The sequence below is a fragment of the Boleophthalmus pectinirostris genome, unplaced genomic scaffold (genome assembly GCF_026225935.1).
Source record: "Boleophthalmus pectinirostris isolate CB_2022bp ecotype Guang Dong unplaced genomic scaffold, ASM2622593v1 HiC_scaffold_1, whole genome shotgun sequence".
Taxonomy (NCBI): Eukaryota; Metazoa; Chordata; class Actinopteri; order Gobiiformes; family Gobiidae; genus Boleophthalmus; species Boleophthalmus pectinirostris.
In genome coordinates this window covers 2,135,693-2,154,209 of record NW_026570970.1, presented here as the reverse complement: position 1 = coordinate 2,154,209, position 18,517 = coordinate 2,135,693, and the positions used below count along the sequence as shown (strand labels likewise).

General features: G+C 41.3%; 1 protein-coding gene across 1 annotated transcript in view; it reads right to left on the bottom strand.

Annotated features, from left to right (window-relative positions):
- Window positions 1–5,050: 5,050 nt before the first annotated feature.
- The window catches only part of LOC110165238 (matrix-remodeling-associated protein 5-like), a 112,612-nt gene continuing 99,145 nt past the window's right edge, over window positions 5,051–18,517 (bottom strand). The window contains 3 exon segments of the mRNA XM_055150642.1: window positions 5,051–6,703; window positions 13,653–13,874; window positions 17,654–17,695. Coding sequence (XP_055006617.1) covers window positions 5,051–6,703; window positions 13,653–13,874; window positions 17,654–17,695 — 1,917 coding nt within the window.

Sequence of the window (18,517 nt, the reverse complement as noted above, 5' to 3'; positions counted from 1 at the left end):
GCGGCGTCTTTAGCTCTGAGTCTTGAGTTTTGTTGGTTTTATAAGATTTTCTCGTGGTCCTCGTCTCCTAAATCTCCGTTTCCTGTGTCTCTCCAAACTTTGTCCTAAACTCACTTCCTGCTCGGTCGAGTCTGTGCTGCTCCGACACAAGAATCCACCAGTCTCCAGCTTTTTTATTTATTTATTAAACAAAACAAACCGTTTAAACCAATATAAATAAGTTAAAGTAAATAGGATATTTTTACAAAAACAAATGAAAAAGACAAAAACAGTATTTTACAAAAAAAACAATAATTTAGGAACATCGCTCAGGTTAAAAAGTTCCACAATTCAGGTTTTTATTTTTATTTTTTTAGAATAATCCAGATTACGATGTCTGATTGGGGAAGAATCTGTGTGACATTCGTTTTTCAAAATAAAACCAAAAATAAGAAAATGAAAAAACAACAATTTTCTTTATTATTTGTCTCCAAAACCGAAATGAGAAAACAGATAATGATTCTATTTTTTATTTCAGTTTTTCAATTTTGCGATGAAATGAAAAATGGAAAAAACTAGGACTGAATCAGGACTGAACCAGGACTAAACCAGGACTAAACCAGGACTGAACCAGGACTAAACCAGGACTGAAACCAGGACTAAAGGACTAAACCAGGAAACCAGGACTAAACCAGGACTAAACCAGGACTAAACCAGACTGAACCAGGACTAAACCAGGACTAAACCAGGACTAAACCAGGACTGAAACCAGGACTAAACCAGGACTGAACCAGGTCTAAACCAGGACTGAACCAGGACTGAAACCAGGACTAAACCAGGACTAAACCAGGACTAAACCAGGACTGAACCAGGACTTAAACTCAGACTTGAGACCCAAGACTCGACTCTGTGTATCACTGAACCTTTAAACGCTGCTTCTTCTCTAAACTCGTCCGTGTTTTGGTGCGACTCACACCGACTCGGCCGAGAAAACTTTTCCGTGAGGTTTTTTACCGAAGCTGTTTTTGTAACTAATGACCCGGAGCTAATGGGACGAGTCTAATTCTTCTTCTGCTCTGGTATTTCTGACATTAATCACTCCACAAAGTGTTGACTCAAACCATCAATCCACTGTTTTGTGTCAATTAAAAGTGCCACAACAAACTGCTGCTCTACACAGTTTGTCTCAGGTCAAATTTGATCTCACAACTTTGTATAAAAAGTCCAAAAAGCAACGTTTAATCGTGAAAAAACTATAAATGTGATGATGTTTCACTTAAAGGTCCAATATTACACAAAATACACCAAAGTTACTCAAGTTTACAGCTCCTTTTGCATTTATTTGAGCAGAAATCGACAATTCCAAGGGCTGAAATGAACGAAATGATTCTAGTGAAGGTGTGTGGAGTTTAAAAACCCAGTGGAGCACTTCCTGTATTACGACTTGGCATCACAAACAAAACAACTCCAGGTTCAAAACGACATAAAATCGGAAAAATAGGTCCAACATGGGATCGTAATCTGTGTGTCGTTCGTTCATCTGTTTTTCAAAATAAAATCAAAATTAAGAAAATGATTATTTAAAATTATTTGTCTCCAAAACCAAAATGAAAAAACAGATAAAGATTTGTTTTTTTTTTTTTCAGTTTTCGATTTTGTGTTTAAATGAAAAATGGAAAAAAACGGATAACGGACTGAACCAGGACTGAACCAGGACTAAACCAGGACTGAACCAGGACTAAAACAAGACTAAATCAGAACTAAACCAGGTTTAAACCAGACTAAACCAGGACAGAACCAGGTCTAAAACAAGACTAAACCAGAACTAAACCAGGTTTAAACCAGGACTAAACCAGGACAGAACCAGGTCTAAAACAAGACTAAACCAGGACTAAAACCAGATTAAACTAGGTCTAAACCAGGACTTATCTTGGAGGGAGAACCTCGAGTCCATGGAGCAGGGTGTCTGCAAAGTCTGATCGGGCGAAGGCTGTTTTAGGCCCCGTGGTTTAGTTCTGTTTTAGTCCTGGTTTAGTCCTGGTTCAGTCCTGGTTTAGTCCTGGTTTAGTCCTGTTTTAGTCCTGGTTTAGTCCTGTTTTAGTCCTGTTTTAGTCCTGTTTAGTCCTGGTTTAGTCCTGGTTTAGTCCTGTTTTAGTCCTTTTTCTGTTTAGTCCTGTTTTAGTCCTGGTTTAGTCCTGTTTAGTCCTGGTTTTGTCCGGTTTAGTCCTGGTTTAGCCCTGGTTTAGTCCTGGTTTAGCCCTGGTTTAGTCCTGGTTTAGTCCTGGTTTAGTCCTCCTGGTTTAGTCCTGGTTTAGTCCTGGTTTAGTCCTGTTTTAGTCCTGTTTTAGTCCTGGTTTTAATCCTGGTTTAATCCTGGTTTAGTCCTGTTTTAGTCCTGGTTTAGTCCTGGTTCAGTCCGTTGTCCATTTTTTCCATTTTTCATTTAAACACAAAATCGAAAACTGAAAAACCGAATCATTTTCTGTTTTTTTTTTTCATTTTGGTTTTGGAGACAAATAATGAAGAAAATCGTAGTTTTTTCATTTTATTTTTGGTTTTATTTTGAAAAACGAATGAACGAACGACACACGAACTGACCAATAATGTTTTTTGTAAAATATTTTAAACAAAATCAGCGTTTTAAATTTAAAACACTTGTTCATGTGTCAGTGCTTGGAAAAAAGTCACAAAAAAGTCCATTTATTGACAAAACGCTGATGAACGTGAATGAGACCCGCCCCCTTTTAGTCCCCGCTCCCTTTGCTCTCCTGTCTAAGTCGCTCCCCCTTCAGAGCTCCATCACATCAGGTTTGTGAAGTTGTAGTGCGTAATTTTGTCTCATATTTTTGTATATTTATGGAGAATTGTTCCGTGGGCGAGCGTGGATGATTTAGGCTTGTGGGCGGAGCCTCGTACCAAATCTTACCGCTAACCGTCAGCAGGGTTTGAGTAGGACCCGGGAGAGATCGCTAGATTACTCAAACCTGCGTGGACAACGTATAAAAACACTCGTAACAGCGGCTTTTTTGACGAGGGACGACGTTCTAACCCGATAAAACGCTCCAAACCAACGGTGATTATGCGGAATATTGTTTTTTAAGGAGTTTTTCGCAGCGTTTAAGAAATATTTTGGGCTGTAATCGTAAAAATAAAAGCGTGTGTGAGTTTTTGCGGCGTCCCGTCTCCACGCGGGGGGAGCGGTCCGGCTCCGGGGCGATGTTTTCAGGCAGACGGCACAAACGCACGAGGAAATGTGCGCGGCTCCACATGTGGTTTATTATGTGAGCTGATCTGTGCAAACATGCAAACAGACGTACGGCCTTCGCAATGTGTTTCCAATGAGCCCCTCCTCCTCCTCCTCATCTCCTCCTCGTCCTCCTCCTCGTCCAAAAGATACTCCAGATACTAAAACTCCACACAGGGACATTCTTCAGACTCAAGACGTACTTTTAAAGACGTTTTTGCCAAATAAACCTTGAGAAATTGAGCTGAATTCGAGTTAACGTTGTTGTTTTTGTTATAAAAATGTCTTATGTTCTACGATTAAACTAAATGTGTGTCGTGCTTCTGATTATTTGGATCGTTCCAGGGCTGAACCATCGATCGTTTTGGGCCGAAAGCAGTGATCTAAGACAAGATTTTGGGAGCATGAAAGCTTTTTTGTTTTGTTTTTTTACAGTGCTCCAGTCCTGTTTTAGTCCTGGTTCAGTCCTGGGATCCTCTTGGTTTAGTCCTGGTTTAGTCTTGATGTAGTCCTCGTTCAGTCCTGTTTTAGTCCTCGTTCAGTCCCGGTTTAGTCCTGTTTTACTCCTGGTTCAGTCCTGAGATCACTCTTAGTTTAGTCCTGGTTCAGTCCCGGTTTAGTCCCGGTTTAGTCCCGGTTTAGTCCTGTTTTAGTCCTTGCTCAGTCCTGGGATCCTCTTGGTTTAGTCCTGTTTTAGTCCTGTTTTACTCCTGTTCAGTCCTGAGATCACTCTTAGTTTAGTCCTGGTTCAGTCCCGGTTTAGTCCCGTTTTAGTCCAGGTTTAGTCCCGGATTAGTCCTGGTTTAGTCCTATTTTAGTCCTGTTTTAGTCCTCGCTCAGTCCTGGCATCCTCTTGGTTTAGTCCTGGTTCAGTCCTGTTTTAGTCCTGGTTTAGTCCTGGTTCAGTGCTGTTTTAGTCCTGGTTTAGTCCTGGTTCAGTGCTGGTTTAGTCCTGGTTTAGTTCTGGTTCAGTCCGTGGGTGGCGCAAAAGTCCAGCATCTCGATCGATGTTTCTTCTGCTCAGTAAATAAAGATGAGTCGTGTCCTTTCGTCCGACATCAGCGCACAAGGAAAGAGCTGTGTTTGTCAGAGCTTATAGTTTATGCAAATGAGTCATGTGGTTTTAAGTTTAGTTTCTGTAAAACGTAAACAAATGTGTTTGTCCACTCTGGAGGTGGTTTCAAATTTTTGTTTTTAAGCCCCAAAAACACCGTCACCGTCTAAACGAAAAACACTTCACATAAAATAAATGTTTTTACCCAGTTTTTACTCATGTGAACCGACCCTAAGAGGCAAAAGTCGTCATGTGTTCACTTCCATTTTAAAGTTGATCATTAAAACAGACAAACACTGGACATTTTTATCTGTGAAGGACCAAACGATGTTGTGTGTAAAAGTTTAAAACCTGAATAATGTTGGACATTTTAACAACTGATAAAAGATTTTCACTTTGGAAATAGAATCACTTTTGTTCTGGGGGCGTCAACATTTTTCTTCTGATAAAAAACACAAAATGACAAAATTGTTCCTTTTGTGGAGCCTGAACTGCTGCAAAAACAGATTTGAGCTGGATTCTTCCAGATTCAGATTCAGTTCTTAGAGTCACTGTCTCACATAAAGATAAAAGTTATTATAAAAATACATTTGTCCTCTGCGTGAGTCCAGTTCAGTTCTGAAGCTCTGCAGCTTTGGGCCTGAGGTCAGTTCCTCTCATGTTCCTCTCATGTTCCTCTCATGTTCCTCTCATGTTCCTCTCATGTTCCTCTCATGTTCCTCTCATGTTCCTCTCGTGTTCCTCTCGTGTCTGTGGTTCATGATGTTCATGTTTCAGATGACGTGCAGGTAGGTGGTTTTGGTGTCTGCTCCGATCACGTTCTTGGCCGTACATCGGTAAAAGCCCGTGTCTCTGCTGCTCGGGCTCTGGATCACCAGGGACCCCTGGGGACTCAGGTAGCGGTTGCCGTAGATCCGGGCCTGCGCCATGGCGGTCAGTTTGGACATGTCGGGCATTTCCCAGGTGATGGTGGCTCTGGGCGTGGCGATGGTGAGGCAGGGCAGCTCCACGGCCGCCCCGGGGCGGGTGTAGGTGACGGGGGCGGGTCCGGAGGTGATCCTCGGGGGGTACGCTATGACGATGACGGGCACCGTCACCTCCACCGCACCAGAGGGCGCACTGTACCTGCACGTGTACGTCCCTCTGTCAAACACAGACGCCTGCTGCACCGTGAGGGTCCCGTCGCTCTGCACCGAGTACAGACCCTGTCGCTGTGAGGTGCCCAGCCTCTGCCCGCCGGGTAAACTCCAGGACACGTGGGCGAGGGCGCGGGCGGGCGCGTGAGGAGCCGAGCACGGCAGACGCAGAGTCTCTCCGTTTATGATACTGACCAGAGCGGCCGTCTTAGTGCTGACCGCCGGCTCCGGGGCGACGGGCCGAGGGCCGGAGAGGCCCGTGGGGGCCCGGGGCCCGGGGCGGGGGGACGTCTGGACTCTGTGCTGGTCCGAAGTCCTGGAGCCCGACTGAGACTCGTCCTTCACCTCCAGCTCCACCTGCAGCCTGGTCTCCCCCCCGTCCCCCCTCACCACACACACAAACCTGCCCCGGTCGGCCCCGCCCACCCCCCGCACCTCCAGGGTGCCGTTCCGGTGCACGGTGATCCTGCCGCCGTAGTGAGGCGCGCCCAGGGCCGTGTTCCCGGGCAGGAGCCAGGTGAGGCGCGGCGCCCAGCTGCCCCCTGCTGGACAGTGGAGGAACACACTTTGTCCCTTTGTGACCTGCTGCTTCACGGTGAGGACCTGCCCCGAGGTCGCGCTGGCGTTTCCCGCCGCGCTCTGCCGGAGCCCGGAGTGAGACGCTCCGCCGCTCGTGTCCGTGTCTCTTCTGTTGGCGTCGGGTCCAGATCTGCTCAGCACTTCGTTATTGTTCGTCTCCGAGTTCAGAACGACACTTTGTCTGTTCGTGAGCGGATTCGCGCCGTTCGCTCCGATATTATTCCTGTTCAGTGCAAAATGCTCCGGCCTAAACCCGACGTGACTCGCTCCGCTCGCGCTCACGCCTGCGCTCACCACGCTCCTCCCCGCCTGCGCGCCGCCCCCCCGCACGTGCCCGTTCAGAACGTGATTCCCGGGGACTGAGTTCCGAATCGCCGCGGGCACCTCCACCTCCAGCCGCACCGTCCTGCTCGCCGTCCCGCCGCCGTTGGACGCCCGGCACGTGTAGTTTCCGGCGTCCTGCTTTTGGGCGACGCGCAGCTCCAGCGTCCCCCCGGGCACCACCACCACCCGCTCGGTGTAGAACCCGGAGCGCGACGTCCACGGGATCACGCGCCTCAGCGGGGACAGCCAGGTCACGGAGGGGGCGGGGTCTCCGGCGGGCGCGCAGGGCAGCCGGGCGGTGGTGCCCAGCTGGACTTTGACCACGCGGAAAGAGTCGCCGTCGTCGAACGACGGCGGAGAAGAAGAAGGCAGGATTTTGACGTTCACCTGGAGGAGAGAGAAACATGAGTCAGTGTCTGAGCTTTAAAACCCGACCGAAAGTAATAAGAGGAAAATGAAGCTACATTATTGATGAATCCCTCATGTTTTATTCAAGCGCGAGATAATATTTTGGGACATTTTTGCATTTCAAACTATAACACGAAGACTTTTCTACTTTTCTAATCCACTGAAATCTCCGTTTAGACACACGTCCTTCCTCACGCCGCAGAAATGTTCAGTTTATGTGCACAAATTAAAGGACGTTTGCAGAGATTTAAAGCATCGACCTGGATTTTACTGTCGGTGTAAATGTGCACGGTGTCACTTTTCTGGTGGAGGCTCCGTCCAACACTTTTCTCCATGGAGATGTTATTACTTTGTCTGGAATGTTTCACAGTGTGGCTTTAAAACTTTCAATCTTCACGGAAACCAACCCGGACCAAGTTCCAGGTCAGATCTGCCAGTTTTTCTCTGTGTTTTTGAGATATAAATCCAGTGTTTGGAGTAACATGTGATAAAAGTACTGAGTAACTGTGCTGCATTTTTATTTTTTTTTTTGTAACTCAGTGATGTAAAGAATTAGAGGGAAAAACGGTCATATTTTCCTGTGTACAAATGTGAGTATCGAGCGTCTTGTTGCGTTTTTAACCTGGACTGAAGTGGATGGTTTTTCGTTTTTCTTCGTACAAATTCTCTAACATCGCGGCGACATCAGCGGCGGTGAAACGGCATCGTTACGGTTCCGAGCGTCGGGTCGGAGGTGACGCCCGTGTAGACCGTCGGGTGACCGCGGGCGAAAGGACCGACGCAGAACTCCACGCTCCACGAGACGAAGAACAACCGACGCCCCAACGAGATCTGACACACACTGATCCACCAACGCAGGGACCAACCAGGAACTAGAGTCCAAGAACTAGACCAAGATTAGACCTGGTTTAGTCCTGGTTTAGTCCTGGTTTTAGTCTTGATTTAGTCCTGATTTAGTCATGGTTCAGATCTGGTTCAGTTCTGGTTTAGTCCTGGTTTAGTCTTGTTTTAACCAACCAGGAACTAGAGTCCAAGAACTAGACCAAGATTAGACCTGGTTTAGTCCTGGTTTTAATCTTGATTTAGTCCTGATTTAGTCATGGTTCAGATCTGGTTCAGTTCTGGTTTAGTCCTGGTTTAGTCTTGTTTTAATCCTTATTTGGTCTTGGTTTAGATCTGGTTTAGTCCTGGTTTAGTCGTAGTTTTGTCCTGTTTTTGTCCTGTTTTAGTCCTGTTTTAGACCTGGTTTGGTCCTGGTTCAGCTCTGGTTTAGTCCTGGTTTTAGTCTTGATTTAGTCCTGATTTAGTCATGGTTCAGATTTGGTTTAGTCCTGTCTTAGTCCTGGTTTAGTCTTGCTTTAGTCCTGATTTGGTCTTGGTTTAGACCTGTTTTAGTTGTAGTTTTGTCCAGGTTTAGTCCTGTTTTAGTCCTGGTTTAGTCCATATACGGCGCAAAAGTCACATTGTGGAACATTCCAGGAAGAACTTCCAAAAGTAGTGGAAAGTAACGAACTACATTCACTCACGTTACTGTAATCGTAATTTTTATGAATAATTTGTAATTTTTTTAAGTGGTTTTTGAAATATGTAATTTTACTTTTACTCGAGTACATTTTGACCCAAGTATTTTACTTCATTACACTGGAATTGAAACCCGCCCTCGTTAGTGAATAAAAGCAGATTGATAAAGAAAAAAAAAACAACTATCTGCCGGAAATAAAAGTAAGTTGCATGTTTGGCATTTTCACTATTGAATGTATTTTGTGTTCAAAAACAGGGAATAAAATAATAAGTGTTAAAATAATAAGTGTTAAAATAATAAATAAAATAAGTGTTTAAAATAATAAGTGTTAAAATAAGTAAGTGATTAAAGTAGTGTAAAATAATAAGTGTAAAATAATAAGTGTTAAAATAATAAGTGTAAAATATAAATAAAATAAGTGATAAAATAATAAGTGTTAAAATGTTTAAAATAATAAGTGTTAAAATAATAAGTGTTAAGTTAAAATAATAAGTGTTAAAATAAGTGTTAAAATAATAAGTGTTAAAATAATAAAATAAGTGTTAAAATAATAAGTGTTAAAATAGTGTGTAAAATATAAGTGTTAAAATAATAGTGAGTGTTAAAATAATAAGTGTTAAAATAAAGTAAGTGTTAAAATAATAAGTGTTAAAATAGTGTTAAGTGTTAAAATAATAAGTGTTAAGTGTTAAAATAATGTGTGTAAAATAAAAGTGTTAAATAATAAGTGTTAAAATAATAAGTGTTAAAATAGTGAGTGTTTAAAAATAATAGTGTTAAAATGTGTTAAAATAATAAATAAGTGTTAAAATAGTGAGTGTTAAAAAATAAGTGTTAAAATAATAAGTGTTAAAATAATAAGTGTTAAAATAAGTGTTAAAATATAAGTGAGTGTTAAAATAATAGTGTTAAAATAATAAGTGTTAAAATAATAAGTGTTAAAATAGTGAGTGTTAAAATAATAAGTGTTAAAATAGTGAGTGTTAAAATAATAAGTGTTTAAAATAATAAGTGTTTTAAAATAGTGAGTGTTAAAAATAATAGTGTTTAAAATAATAAGTGTTAAAATAATAAGTGTTAAAATAATAAGTGTTAAAATAGTGAGTGTTAAAATAATTAGTGTTAAAATAATAAGTGTTAAAATAATAAGTGTTAAAATAATAAGTGTTAAAATAATAAGTGTTAAAATAGTGAGTGTTAAAATAATAAGTGTTAAATAATAAGTGTTAAAATGTTAAGTAGTTAAAATAAGTGTTAAAATAGTGAGTGTTAAAAATAATAGTGTTAAAATAAATAAGTGTTAAAATAGTGAAATAGTGTAAAATAATGTGTTAAAAATAATAAGTGTTAAAATAATAAGTGTTAAAATAGTGAGTGTTAAAATAATAAGTGTTAAAATAATAAGTGTTAAAATAGTGAGTGTTAAAATAATAAGTGTTAAAATAATAAGTGTTAAAATAATAAGTGTTAAAATAATAAGTGTTAAAATAATAAGTGTTAAAATAATAAGTGTTAAAATAATAAGTGTTAAAATAGTGTTAAAAATAATAAGTGTTAAAATAAGTGTTTAAATAATAAGTGTTAAAATAATAAAGTGTTAAAATAATAAGTGTTAAAATAAGTTTAAAATAGTGTGTTTAAAATAATAAGTGTTAAAATAATAAGTGTTAAAATAATAAGTGTTAAAAATAATGTTAAAAAGTGTTAAATAAGTGTTAAAATATAAGTGTTAAAATAATAAGTGTTAAAATAATAAGTGTTAAAATAAGTGTTAAAATAGTGAGTGTTAAAATAATAAGTGTTAAAATAATAAGTGTTAAAATAGTGAGTGTTAAAATAATAAAGTGTTAAAATAATAAGTGTTAAAATAAGTAATAAGTGTTAAAATAATTAAAAAGTGAGTGTTAAAAGTGTTAAAATAATAAATGTGTTTAAAATAATAGTGTTAAAATAATAAGTGTGTTAAAAATAAGTGTTAAAATAATAAGTGTTAAAATAATAAGTGTTAAAATAGTGAGTGTTAAAATAGTGTTAAAATAATAAGTGTTAAAATAATAAGTGTTAAAATAATAAGTGTTAAAATAATAAGTGTTAAAATAATAAGTGTTAAAATAGTGAGTGTTAAAATAATAAGTGTTAAAATAATAAGTGTTAAAATAATAAGTGTTAAAATAATAAGTGTTAAAATAATAAGTGTTAAGCTGCTCAGTTGTTTTTAAAATGTACAAAGTTTGTCTGTTTTCAGGTAAAAGTCAATTAAAACAACTTTTGCTTTTTACATCAAATAATTGAAAGTCACTAAGTCACTTTTACTCAAATCACATTTTAAATGAAGTACTTTTTTTACTGTTACTCGAGTAAATATGTAGATGGTTACTTTTACTCGAGTTGGAATTAATTAAAGATATTTTTACTTAATTAAAATGTTTGAGTATTTTTTTCCACCTCTGGTTTCTAACTTCCTGCTCTTAAAAGAGAAAGTTTGTGACTCTGTGGTTTCTCCTGCAGAGTCGAGTTCTTTTCTCAGGCCGAGAGCCTCAGCCACAGATTTAGTCGTGAAACTGGACTGTGGCTTTAAACTCGGTGCCCAAATTAACTCTGCGGTGAAGAGTTCTCAACTTTGAAATTTGAATCTGTGTTTTTATCACCTCTCGTTTAGATGATTGTTTCACTTTACTCTCTCCCGGTCACAGCGAGAGCAGAACTCAGCCTCTCGTGTTTAACTGGATCAGCTCAGTTTAACCACACGTCCTCGTCCTTCAGACTCTCCACCGGCTCCTCCTGCATCATCGCACTGACTTTAAAATTATTTCATTTTCTTTTAAACTCCTCCAGGATCTGTCAGACCTGCTCGTACCTCACACTACAGAAATTGTAATTTTCATTTAATTTTTGTGATATTTTGTGACGTTCCTGCCTGTAAATCCTGCAGGATGTGGACGTTCATTTTCTTAAGATCTAAACACGGAGAAACAGAAAGGACTCGTCTGAAACTGTGTTTTTTAAATTAGGTGAATGTGAGCGAGAAGAAAACAGAAGAAAACAGAAGAAAACAAACGTCGGGTCCCACAGGTGCAGAACATTTACACACAATCTGTGTGTCGTTCGTTCATTAGTTTTTCAAAATAAAACCAAAAATAAGAAAAAAAAAATAAAATTCTTCATTATTTGTCTCCAAAAGTAAAATAAAAAAACAGATAATGATTTGATTTTTCAGTTTTTGATTTTGTGTTTAAATGAAAAATGGAAAAAAAAACTGATAACGGACTAAACCAGGTCTAAACCAGGACTGGGACCAGACTGGAACCAAACTGGGACTAAGATCGGGACCAGACCAGGACCAGACTGAGACTGAGACCAGGACTGAGACCAGGCCTAAGACCGGGACTAAAATCAGGACCAGACCAGGACTGAGACCAGGACTGAGACCGAGACTAGACCAGGACCAGACCGAGATAAGACCAGACCAGGCCAGAACTGGGACCAGGACCAGACCAGGACTAAAATCGGGACCAGACCAGGACTGCGACTGGGACCAGACCGAGATTAGATCGGGACCAGGCCAGAACTGGGACCAGGACCAAACCAGGACCATTATCAGTTATCAGTTTTTTTTCCCCCATTTTTCATTTAAACAAAAACAAAATCGAAAACTGAAAAAAACGAATCATTATCTGTTTTTTTTTTTTTTTTTTTTTCATTTTTGGTTTTGGAGACAAATAATGAAGAAAATAGTTGTTTTTTCATTTTCTTATTTTTGGTTTTATTTTGAAAAACAAAAGAATAAATGACACAAACACATTTTGCGAGAGAAAACCTTGAACCTGAAGTTCCTCAAACGTTCCTCGTGAGACTTCAGGTCGTTGTGTAAAGTACTTCAGGTCGTTGTGTAAAGTTCTTCAGGTCGTTGTGTAAAGTTCTTCAGGTCGTTGTGTAAAGTACTTCAGGTCGTTGTGTAAAGTTGTTCAGGTCGTTGTGTAAAGTTCTTCAGGTCGTTGTGTAAAGTTCTTCAGTCGTTGTGTAAAGTCAGGTCGTTGTGTAAAGTTCTTCAGGTCGTTGTGTAAAGTTCTTCAGGTCGTTGTGTAAAGTAAAGTACTTCCGGTCGTTGTGTAAAGTTCTTCAGGTCGTTGTGTAAAGTACTTCAGGTCGTTGTGTAAAGTTCTTCAGGTCGTTGTGTAAAGTTCTTCAGTTCTTCAGGTCGTTGTGTAAAGTTCTTCAGGTCGTTGTGTAAAGTTCTTCCGGTCGTTGTGTAAAGTTCTTCAGGTCGTTGTGTAAAGTACTTCAGGTCGTTGTGTAAAGTTCTTCAGGTCATGTAAAGTTCTTCAGGTCGTTGTGTAAAGTTCTTCAGGTCGTTGTGTAAAGTTCTTCAGGTTGTTGTGTAAAGTTCTTCCGGTCGTTGTGTAAAGTTCTTCAGGTCGTTGTGTAAAGTTCTTCAGGTCGTTGTGTAAAGTTCTTCAGGTCGTTGTGTAAAGTTCTTCAGGTCGTTGTGTAAAGTTCTTCAGGTCGTTGTGTAAAGTTCTTCAAGTCATGTAAAGTTCTTCAGGTCGTTGTGTAAAGTTCTTCAGGTCGTTGTGTAAAGTTCTTCAGTTCTTCATCGTTGTGTAAAGTTCTTCAAGTCATGTAAAGTTCTTCAGGTCGTTGTGTAAAGTACTTCAGGTCGTTGTGTAAAGTTCTTCAGGTCGTTGTCGTTGTGTAAAGTACTTCCGGTCGTTGTGTAAAGTTCTTCATGTGTAAAGTTCTTCAGGTCGTTGTGTAAAGTAGGTCGTTGTGTACTTCAGGTCGTTGTGTAAAGTAAAGTTCTTCAGGTTCTTCAGTCGTTGTGTAAAGTACTTCAGGTCGTTGTGTAAAGTTCTTCAGGTCGTTGTGTAAAGTACTTCAGGTCGTTGTGTAAAGTACTTCCGGTCGTTGTGTAAAGTACTTCAGGTCGTTGTGTAAAGTACTTCAGGTCGTTGTGTAAAGTACTTCAGGTCGTTGTGTAAAGTACTTCAGGTCGTTGTGTAAAGTTCTTCAGGTCGTTGTGTAAAGTTCTTCAGGTCGTTGTGTAAAGTTCTTCAGGTCGTTGTGTAAAGTACTTCAGGTCGTTGTGTAAAGTTCTTCAGGTCGTTGTGTAAAGTTCTTCAGGTCGTTGTGTAAAGTTCTTCCGGTCGTTGTGTAAAGTTCTTCAGGTCGTTGTGTAAAGTACTTCAGGTCGTTGTGTAAAGTTCTTCAGGTCGTTGTGTAAAGTTCTTCCGGTCGTTGTGTAAAGTCTCTCAGGTCGTTGTGTAAAGTTCTTCCGGTCGTTGTGTAAAGTTCTTTCGTTTGTTAAAGTTCTTCAGGTCGTTGTGTAAAGTTCTTCAGGTCGTTGTGTAAAGTACTTCAGGTCGTTGTGTAAAGTACTTCAGGTCGTTGTTGTTTGTGGCGTTTTACCTTCATGGTGTCGGTTCCGGCTCGGTTGTGGGCGCGGCAGGTGAACTCGCCCTCGTCGCTCCTGCCCGCCGCCCACAGCAGCAGGGTCCCGTTGGCGAACACCGTCAGGCGTCGTCCGAGCGCCGCTTCGCCCGCCCCCGGAGACGAGCCGCGCACCGTGGACCCGTCCGGGAGGCTCCAGGTCACGACGGGTTCAGGTCGACCCGAGGCCACACAGTCCACCTGGTCACAAGACACAGACGACCTGAGCTCATCAAGACGGGACTCGGAGTAATAACGGGACCAGACTCCGGGGCTGGTTTGGACACTTTCTATTTCTGTGATTTTTTATTTTTTTTTCTCAGTTTTTACGTTTCATACGGAAACCAAAGATATAGTTTAGTAAAGAAAAAGCTACAATGTGGAACTTTCTTGGAAAAGTTTGAAGCTTCGAAACATTTTCCAGGGAGACAGACACGTTTAATGCCGCACTGAGGAATATTACAGCCAAGTCTGTTCTGTCAGGAGAAATAAACTAAAGGTTTAATCCTGGTTTAGTCCTGAGATAATCATGATTTAGTCCTTGTTTAATCTTAGTTTAGTTCTGGTTTAGACCTGGTTTAGTCCTGGTTTAGTTCTGATTTGGTCTTAGTTTAGTCCTGGTTTAGTTCTGGTTTAATCCTGGTTTAGTCTTCATTTAGACCTGTTTTAGACCTGGTTTTAGTCCTGGTTTTAGTCCTGGTTTAGACCTGGTTCAGTCCCTGTTTAGTTCTGATTTAGTTCTAATTTATTCCTGGTTTAGTCCTGGTTTAATCCTAATTTAGTCCTGGTTTAGTAATAATTTAGTCCTGATTTAGTTCTGTTTTTGTCCTGGTTTAGACCTGGTTTAGTCCTAATTTAGTCCTGATTTAGACCCTGTTTTAGTCCTGGTTTATTCCTGATTTAGTCCTTTTTTAATCCTGGTTTAGTCTTGATTTAGTTGTAATTTAGTCCTAATTTAGTCCTGATTTAGTTAGTCCTGGTTTTAGTTCTGATTTAGTCCTGGTTTTAGTCCTGATTTAGTCCTGGTTTTAATCCTGGTTTAGTCCTGCTTTAGTCCTTTTTTAATCCTGGTTTGGTCTTGATTTAGTCCTAATTTCGTCCTGGTTTAGTCCTGATTTACTCAAAAATTCCACTTACATTAACCCCAAACATTTACTTAAATACAGTTACTCGAGTATTTGTAGTTACTTTCCACTTTTTTTTTTTTTTTTACTTTAGTTCAGTTTGTTGTTTTGTTTCATGATCTGACAGACTGTGGGAGGGCATCTGACACACGGGGATCTGTCCTCACCTGATCCAAACGCCGCTTTTCATCTGATCCCGACGATTATTTGATGATTATTTAAGGAGAATTCAACACCGGCAGCTGATTTTTTTATTTTTTTTCCCTTTTCCGAGCGGGACTTAAATATTCATGCGTCTCCTGGAGGCAGTGATTCATCCTAAACTCCGTCCAAAAGACTCGATTCATCTTTTTATTCATCCCTCGCTCCTCTCCTTCCCCACTCAAATTTACATTCTTTTTTTGTGTTTGTGTTATTTTCTGTCGACGTTTGGACTCACAGGAGCATCGAGATCGGACAAGAATCGATTCTTAAAATAATATCGAAAGTAGATCCAAATTTTTCACATTTATCGATAAAAAAAAAATAAAAGGTTTGTGAATGTGTTTTAGAACGACATGGAGATGTTTAGACCTGGTTTAGTCCTGGTTTAGTCCTGGTTTAGACCTGGTTAAGTCTTGGTTTAGTCCTGGTTTTAGACCTGGTTTAGACCTGGTTTAGACCTGGTTTAGTCCTGATTTAGTCCTGGTTTAGTCCTGGTTTTAGACCTGGTTTAGTCCTGGTTTAGACCTGGTTTAGTCCTGGTTTAGTCCTTGGTTTAGTCCTGGTTTAGACCTGGTTTAGTCCTGGTTTAGTCCTGGTTTAGTCCTGGTTTAGTCCTGGTTTTAGTCCTGGTTTAGTCCTGGTTTAGTCCTGGTTTTAGTCCTGGTTTAGTCCTGGTTTAGTCCTGGGTTTAGTCCTGGTTTAGTCCTGGTTTAGACCTGGTTTAGACCTGGTTTAGTCCTGGTTTAGTCCTGATTTAGTCCTGGTTTTAGTCCTGGTTTAGACCTGGTTTAGTCTTGGTTTTGTCCTGGTTTAGTCCTGATTTAGTCCTGGTTTTAGTCCTGGTTTAGTCCTGGTTTAGTCCTTGGTTTAGTCCTGGTTTAGACCTGGTTTAGGTTTAGTCCTGGTTTAGTCCTTGGTTTTAGTCCTGGTTTAGTCCTGGTTTTAGTCCTGGTTTAGTCCTGGTTTTAGTTTTAGTTTTAGTCCTGGTTTTAAGTCCTGGTTTAGTAGTCCTGGTTTTAGTCCTGGTTTAGTTGGTTTAGTCCTGGTTTAGTCCTGGTTTTACCTGGTTTTAGTCCTGGTTTTAGTCCTGGTTTAGTCCTGGTTTAGTCCTGGTTTAGTCCTGGTTTAGTCCTGGTTTAGTCCTGGTTTAGTCCATCTTCTGGTTTTATGAATCCAGTTTTTACTACGGAAGATATTCAAAGTACTACTATGACTACTACTAGTACAGCTTCTACTACTACTTGTTCTAGTACTACTACAACAACTTCTACTCTAGCTACTACTAGTACTACAACTAGTACTCCAGTGACTACTACTACTACTACAACTTCCACTACTACTACTGCTACTACCCCAGTTACAACTACTACAACCTCTGCTCCATCTACTACTACTACTACAACAACTAATACTCCAATGACTACTACAACTACTTCTACTAGTACTACAACTAGTACTCCAGCAACTACTCGAACTACCACTACTACTACTAATACAACTCAAACCCTGCCACTACTACTACAACTTCTACTGCAGCTACTACTAGTACTACAACTAGTACTCCAGTGACTGCTACTACTACTACTACTACTACTACAACTTCTACTCCAGGTACTATCCTACTAGTACTACAGCTACAACTTCAGTGACTACTACTACTTCTACTAGTACTACTACTACTTCTACTACCCCAGTTACAACTACTACAACCTCTACTCCAGCTACTACTACTAGTACTACAACTATTACTCCAGTGACTACTACTACTGCTACTACTACTACTACTACAACTAATACAATGCAAACCCTGCCACTACTACAGCTACTACTAGTACTACTACTACTACTCATACTGCTGCTGCTGCTACTACTACTACAACCTCTACTCCAGTTACTAGTACTACAAGGAGTACTCCAGTGACTACTACTACTACTACTACTACTACTACTACTACGATTACAACTACTACTACTACAACCTCTACTCCAGCTACTACTACTACAAGGAGTACTCCAGTGACAAGTACTACTACTACAACTCCAACCCTCCGCTACAACTATTACAACAACTTCTACTAGTACTACACTAATACTCCAGCGACTACTACTACTACTACTACTATTACTAGTAATACAGTTAGTACTCCAGCAACTACTACAACTTGAGTAATATACAGTGTAGCAGTACTGTTACTTGAGTAAAAGTACTTCTTCTTCCGACTCTGAGTCTAAAGTGTCAAAAGTTTTATGTGTCGATGTGAAGTTATTTTCTACATTTGTGTTTTTTTCATCTCGTTCAGTTTGATTTTATTTCTTGTTGTTTAAAAGTCGACGTTTGGAGAGTTTTTATTATTTATTCATGTCGTGAGGATTTTTTTTTAAACTCTCATCACTCACACTTTTGGCTCCTTTTGCTCCTGTCAGCTCCTGTCAGCTCCTGTCAGCTGCTGCTCCTGCCAACCTCAGGTCAGGTTCAGTTCAGGCGCCGCGGATCAGACGGAGCTGGACTTGTCGCAACGATTATAAAAGTTTGCACGAAAACCTCACAAAACGCCGCTTTAAAATTCAAATCGCGTTTTTGCCCGAGGCCGAGGAAAACGAGCTTCCTCTGATTAAAAAAAAAAAAAAAAAAAAGTAAATGTGGAGCCTCACCTGGAGCGGCTTCCCCAGAGACACCAGCCGATCCACGGGACGATTCTGCCGGATGGAGGCGGGCTGGACGGCGGGCTGGACGGGGGGCTGGCGGCGGCGGGCTGGACGGCGGCGGCGGGCTGGGGCGGCGGGCTGGCGGCGGCGGCGGGCTGGACGGCGGCGGGCTGGGCGGCGGCGGGCTGTGGGTGAGGCTGGCGAGGTAGGTTTGGGAAAGGTTGGCGATCGGGTTGCTGGGCAGGTTGCGGGTGAGGTCGGCGATCAAACTGTGGGTCCGGTTGACGGGGAGTTTGGAGGTCCGGTTGGCGAGCCGGTTGTGGGTAAAGGTGGGGGTAAGGGTGTGGGCGAGGTTGGAGATTAGATTGGAGGTCCGGTTGGCGAGCAGGTTGGAGGTCCGGTTGGCGGGCGGGTTGCTGGACAGGTTGGCGATTAGACTGGAGGTCAGGTTGGCGAGCAGGTTGGGGCGCCGGCTGTGGGTAAGGTTGTGGGTGAGGTTGGCGAGCCGGTTCTGAGACAGGTTGGGGATTAGATTGGAGTTCCGGTTGGCGAGCAGGTTGTGGGACAGGTTGGCGATTTGGTAGGTGGTCCGGTTGGCGGGCTGGCTGTGGGTAAATTTGGCGATTAGATTGGAGGTCAGGTTGGCGAGCAGGTTGGCGATCTGGTTGGAGGTCCGGTTGGCGGGCTGGTTGTGGGTAAGGTTGGCGATTAGATTGGAGGTCGGGTTGGCGATCTGGTAGTTGGTCTGGTTGGCGAGCAGGTTGGCGATCTGGTAGGTGGTTTGGTTGGCGGGCAGGTTCTGGGACAGGTTGTGGGCGAGGTTGGAGATTAGATTGGAGGTCCGGTTGGCGAGCAGGTTGTGGGTACTGT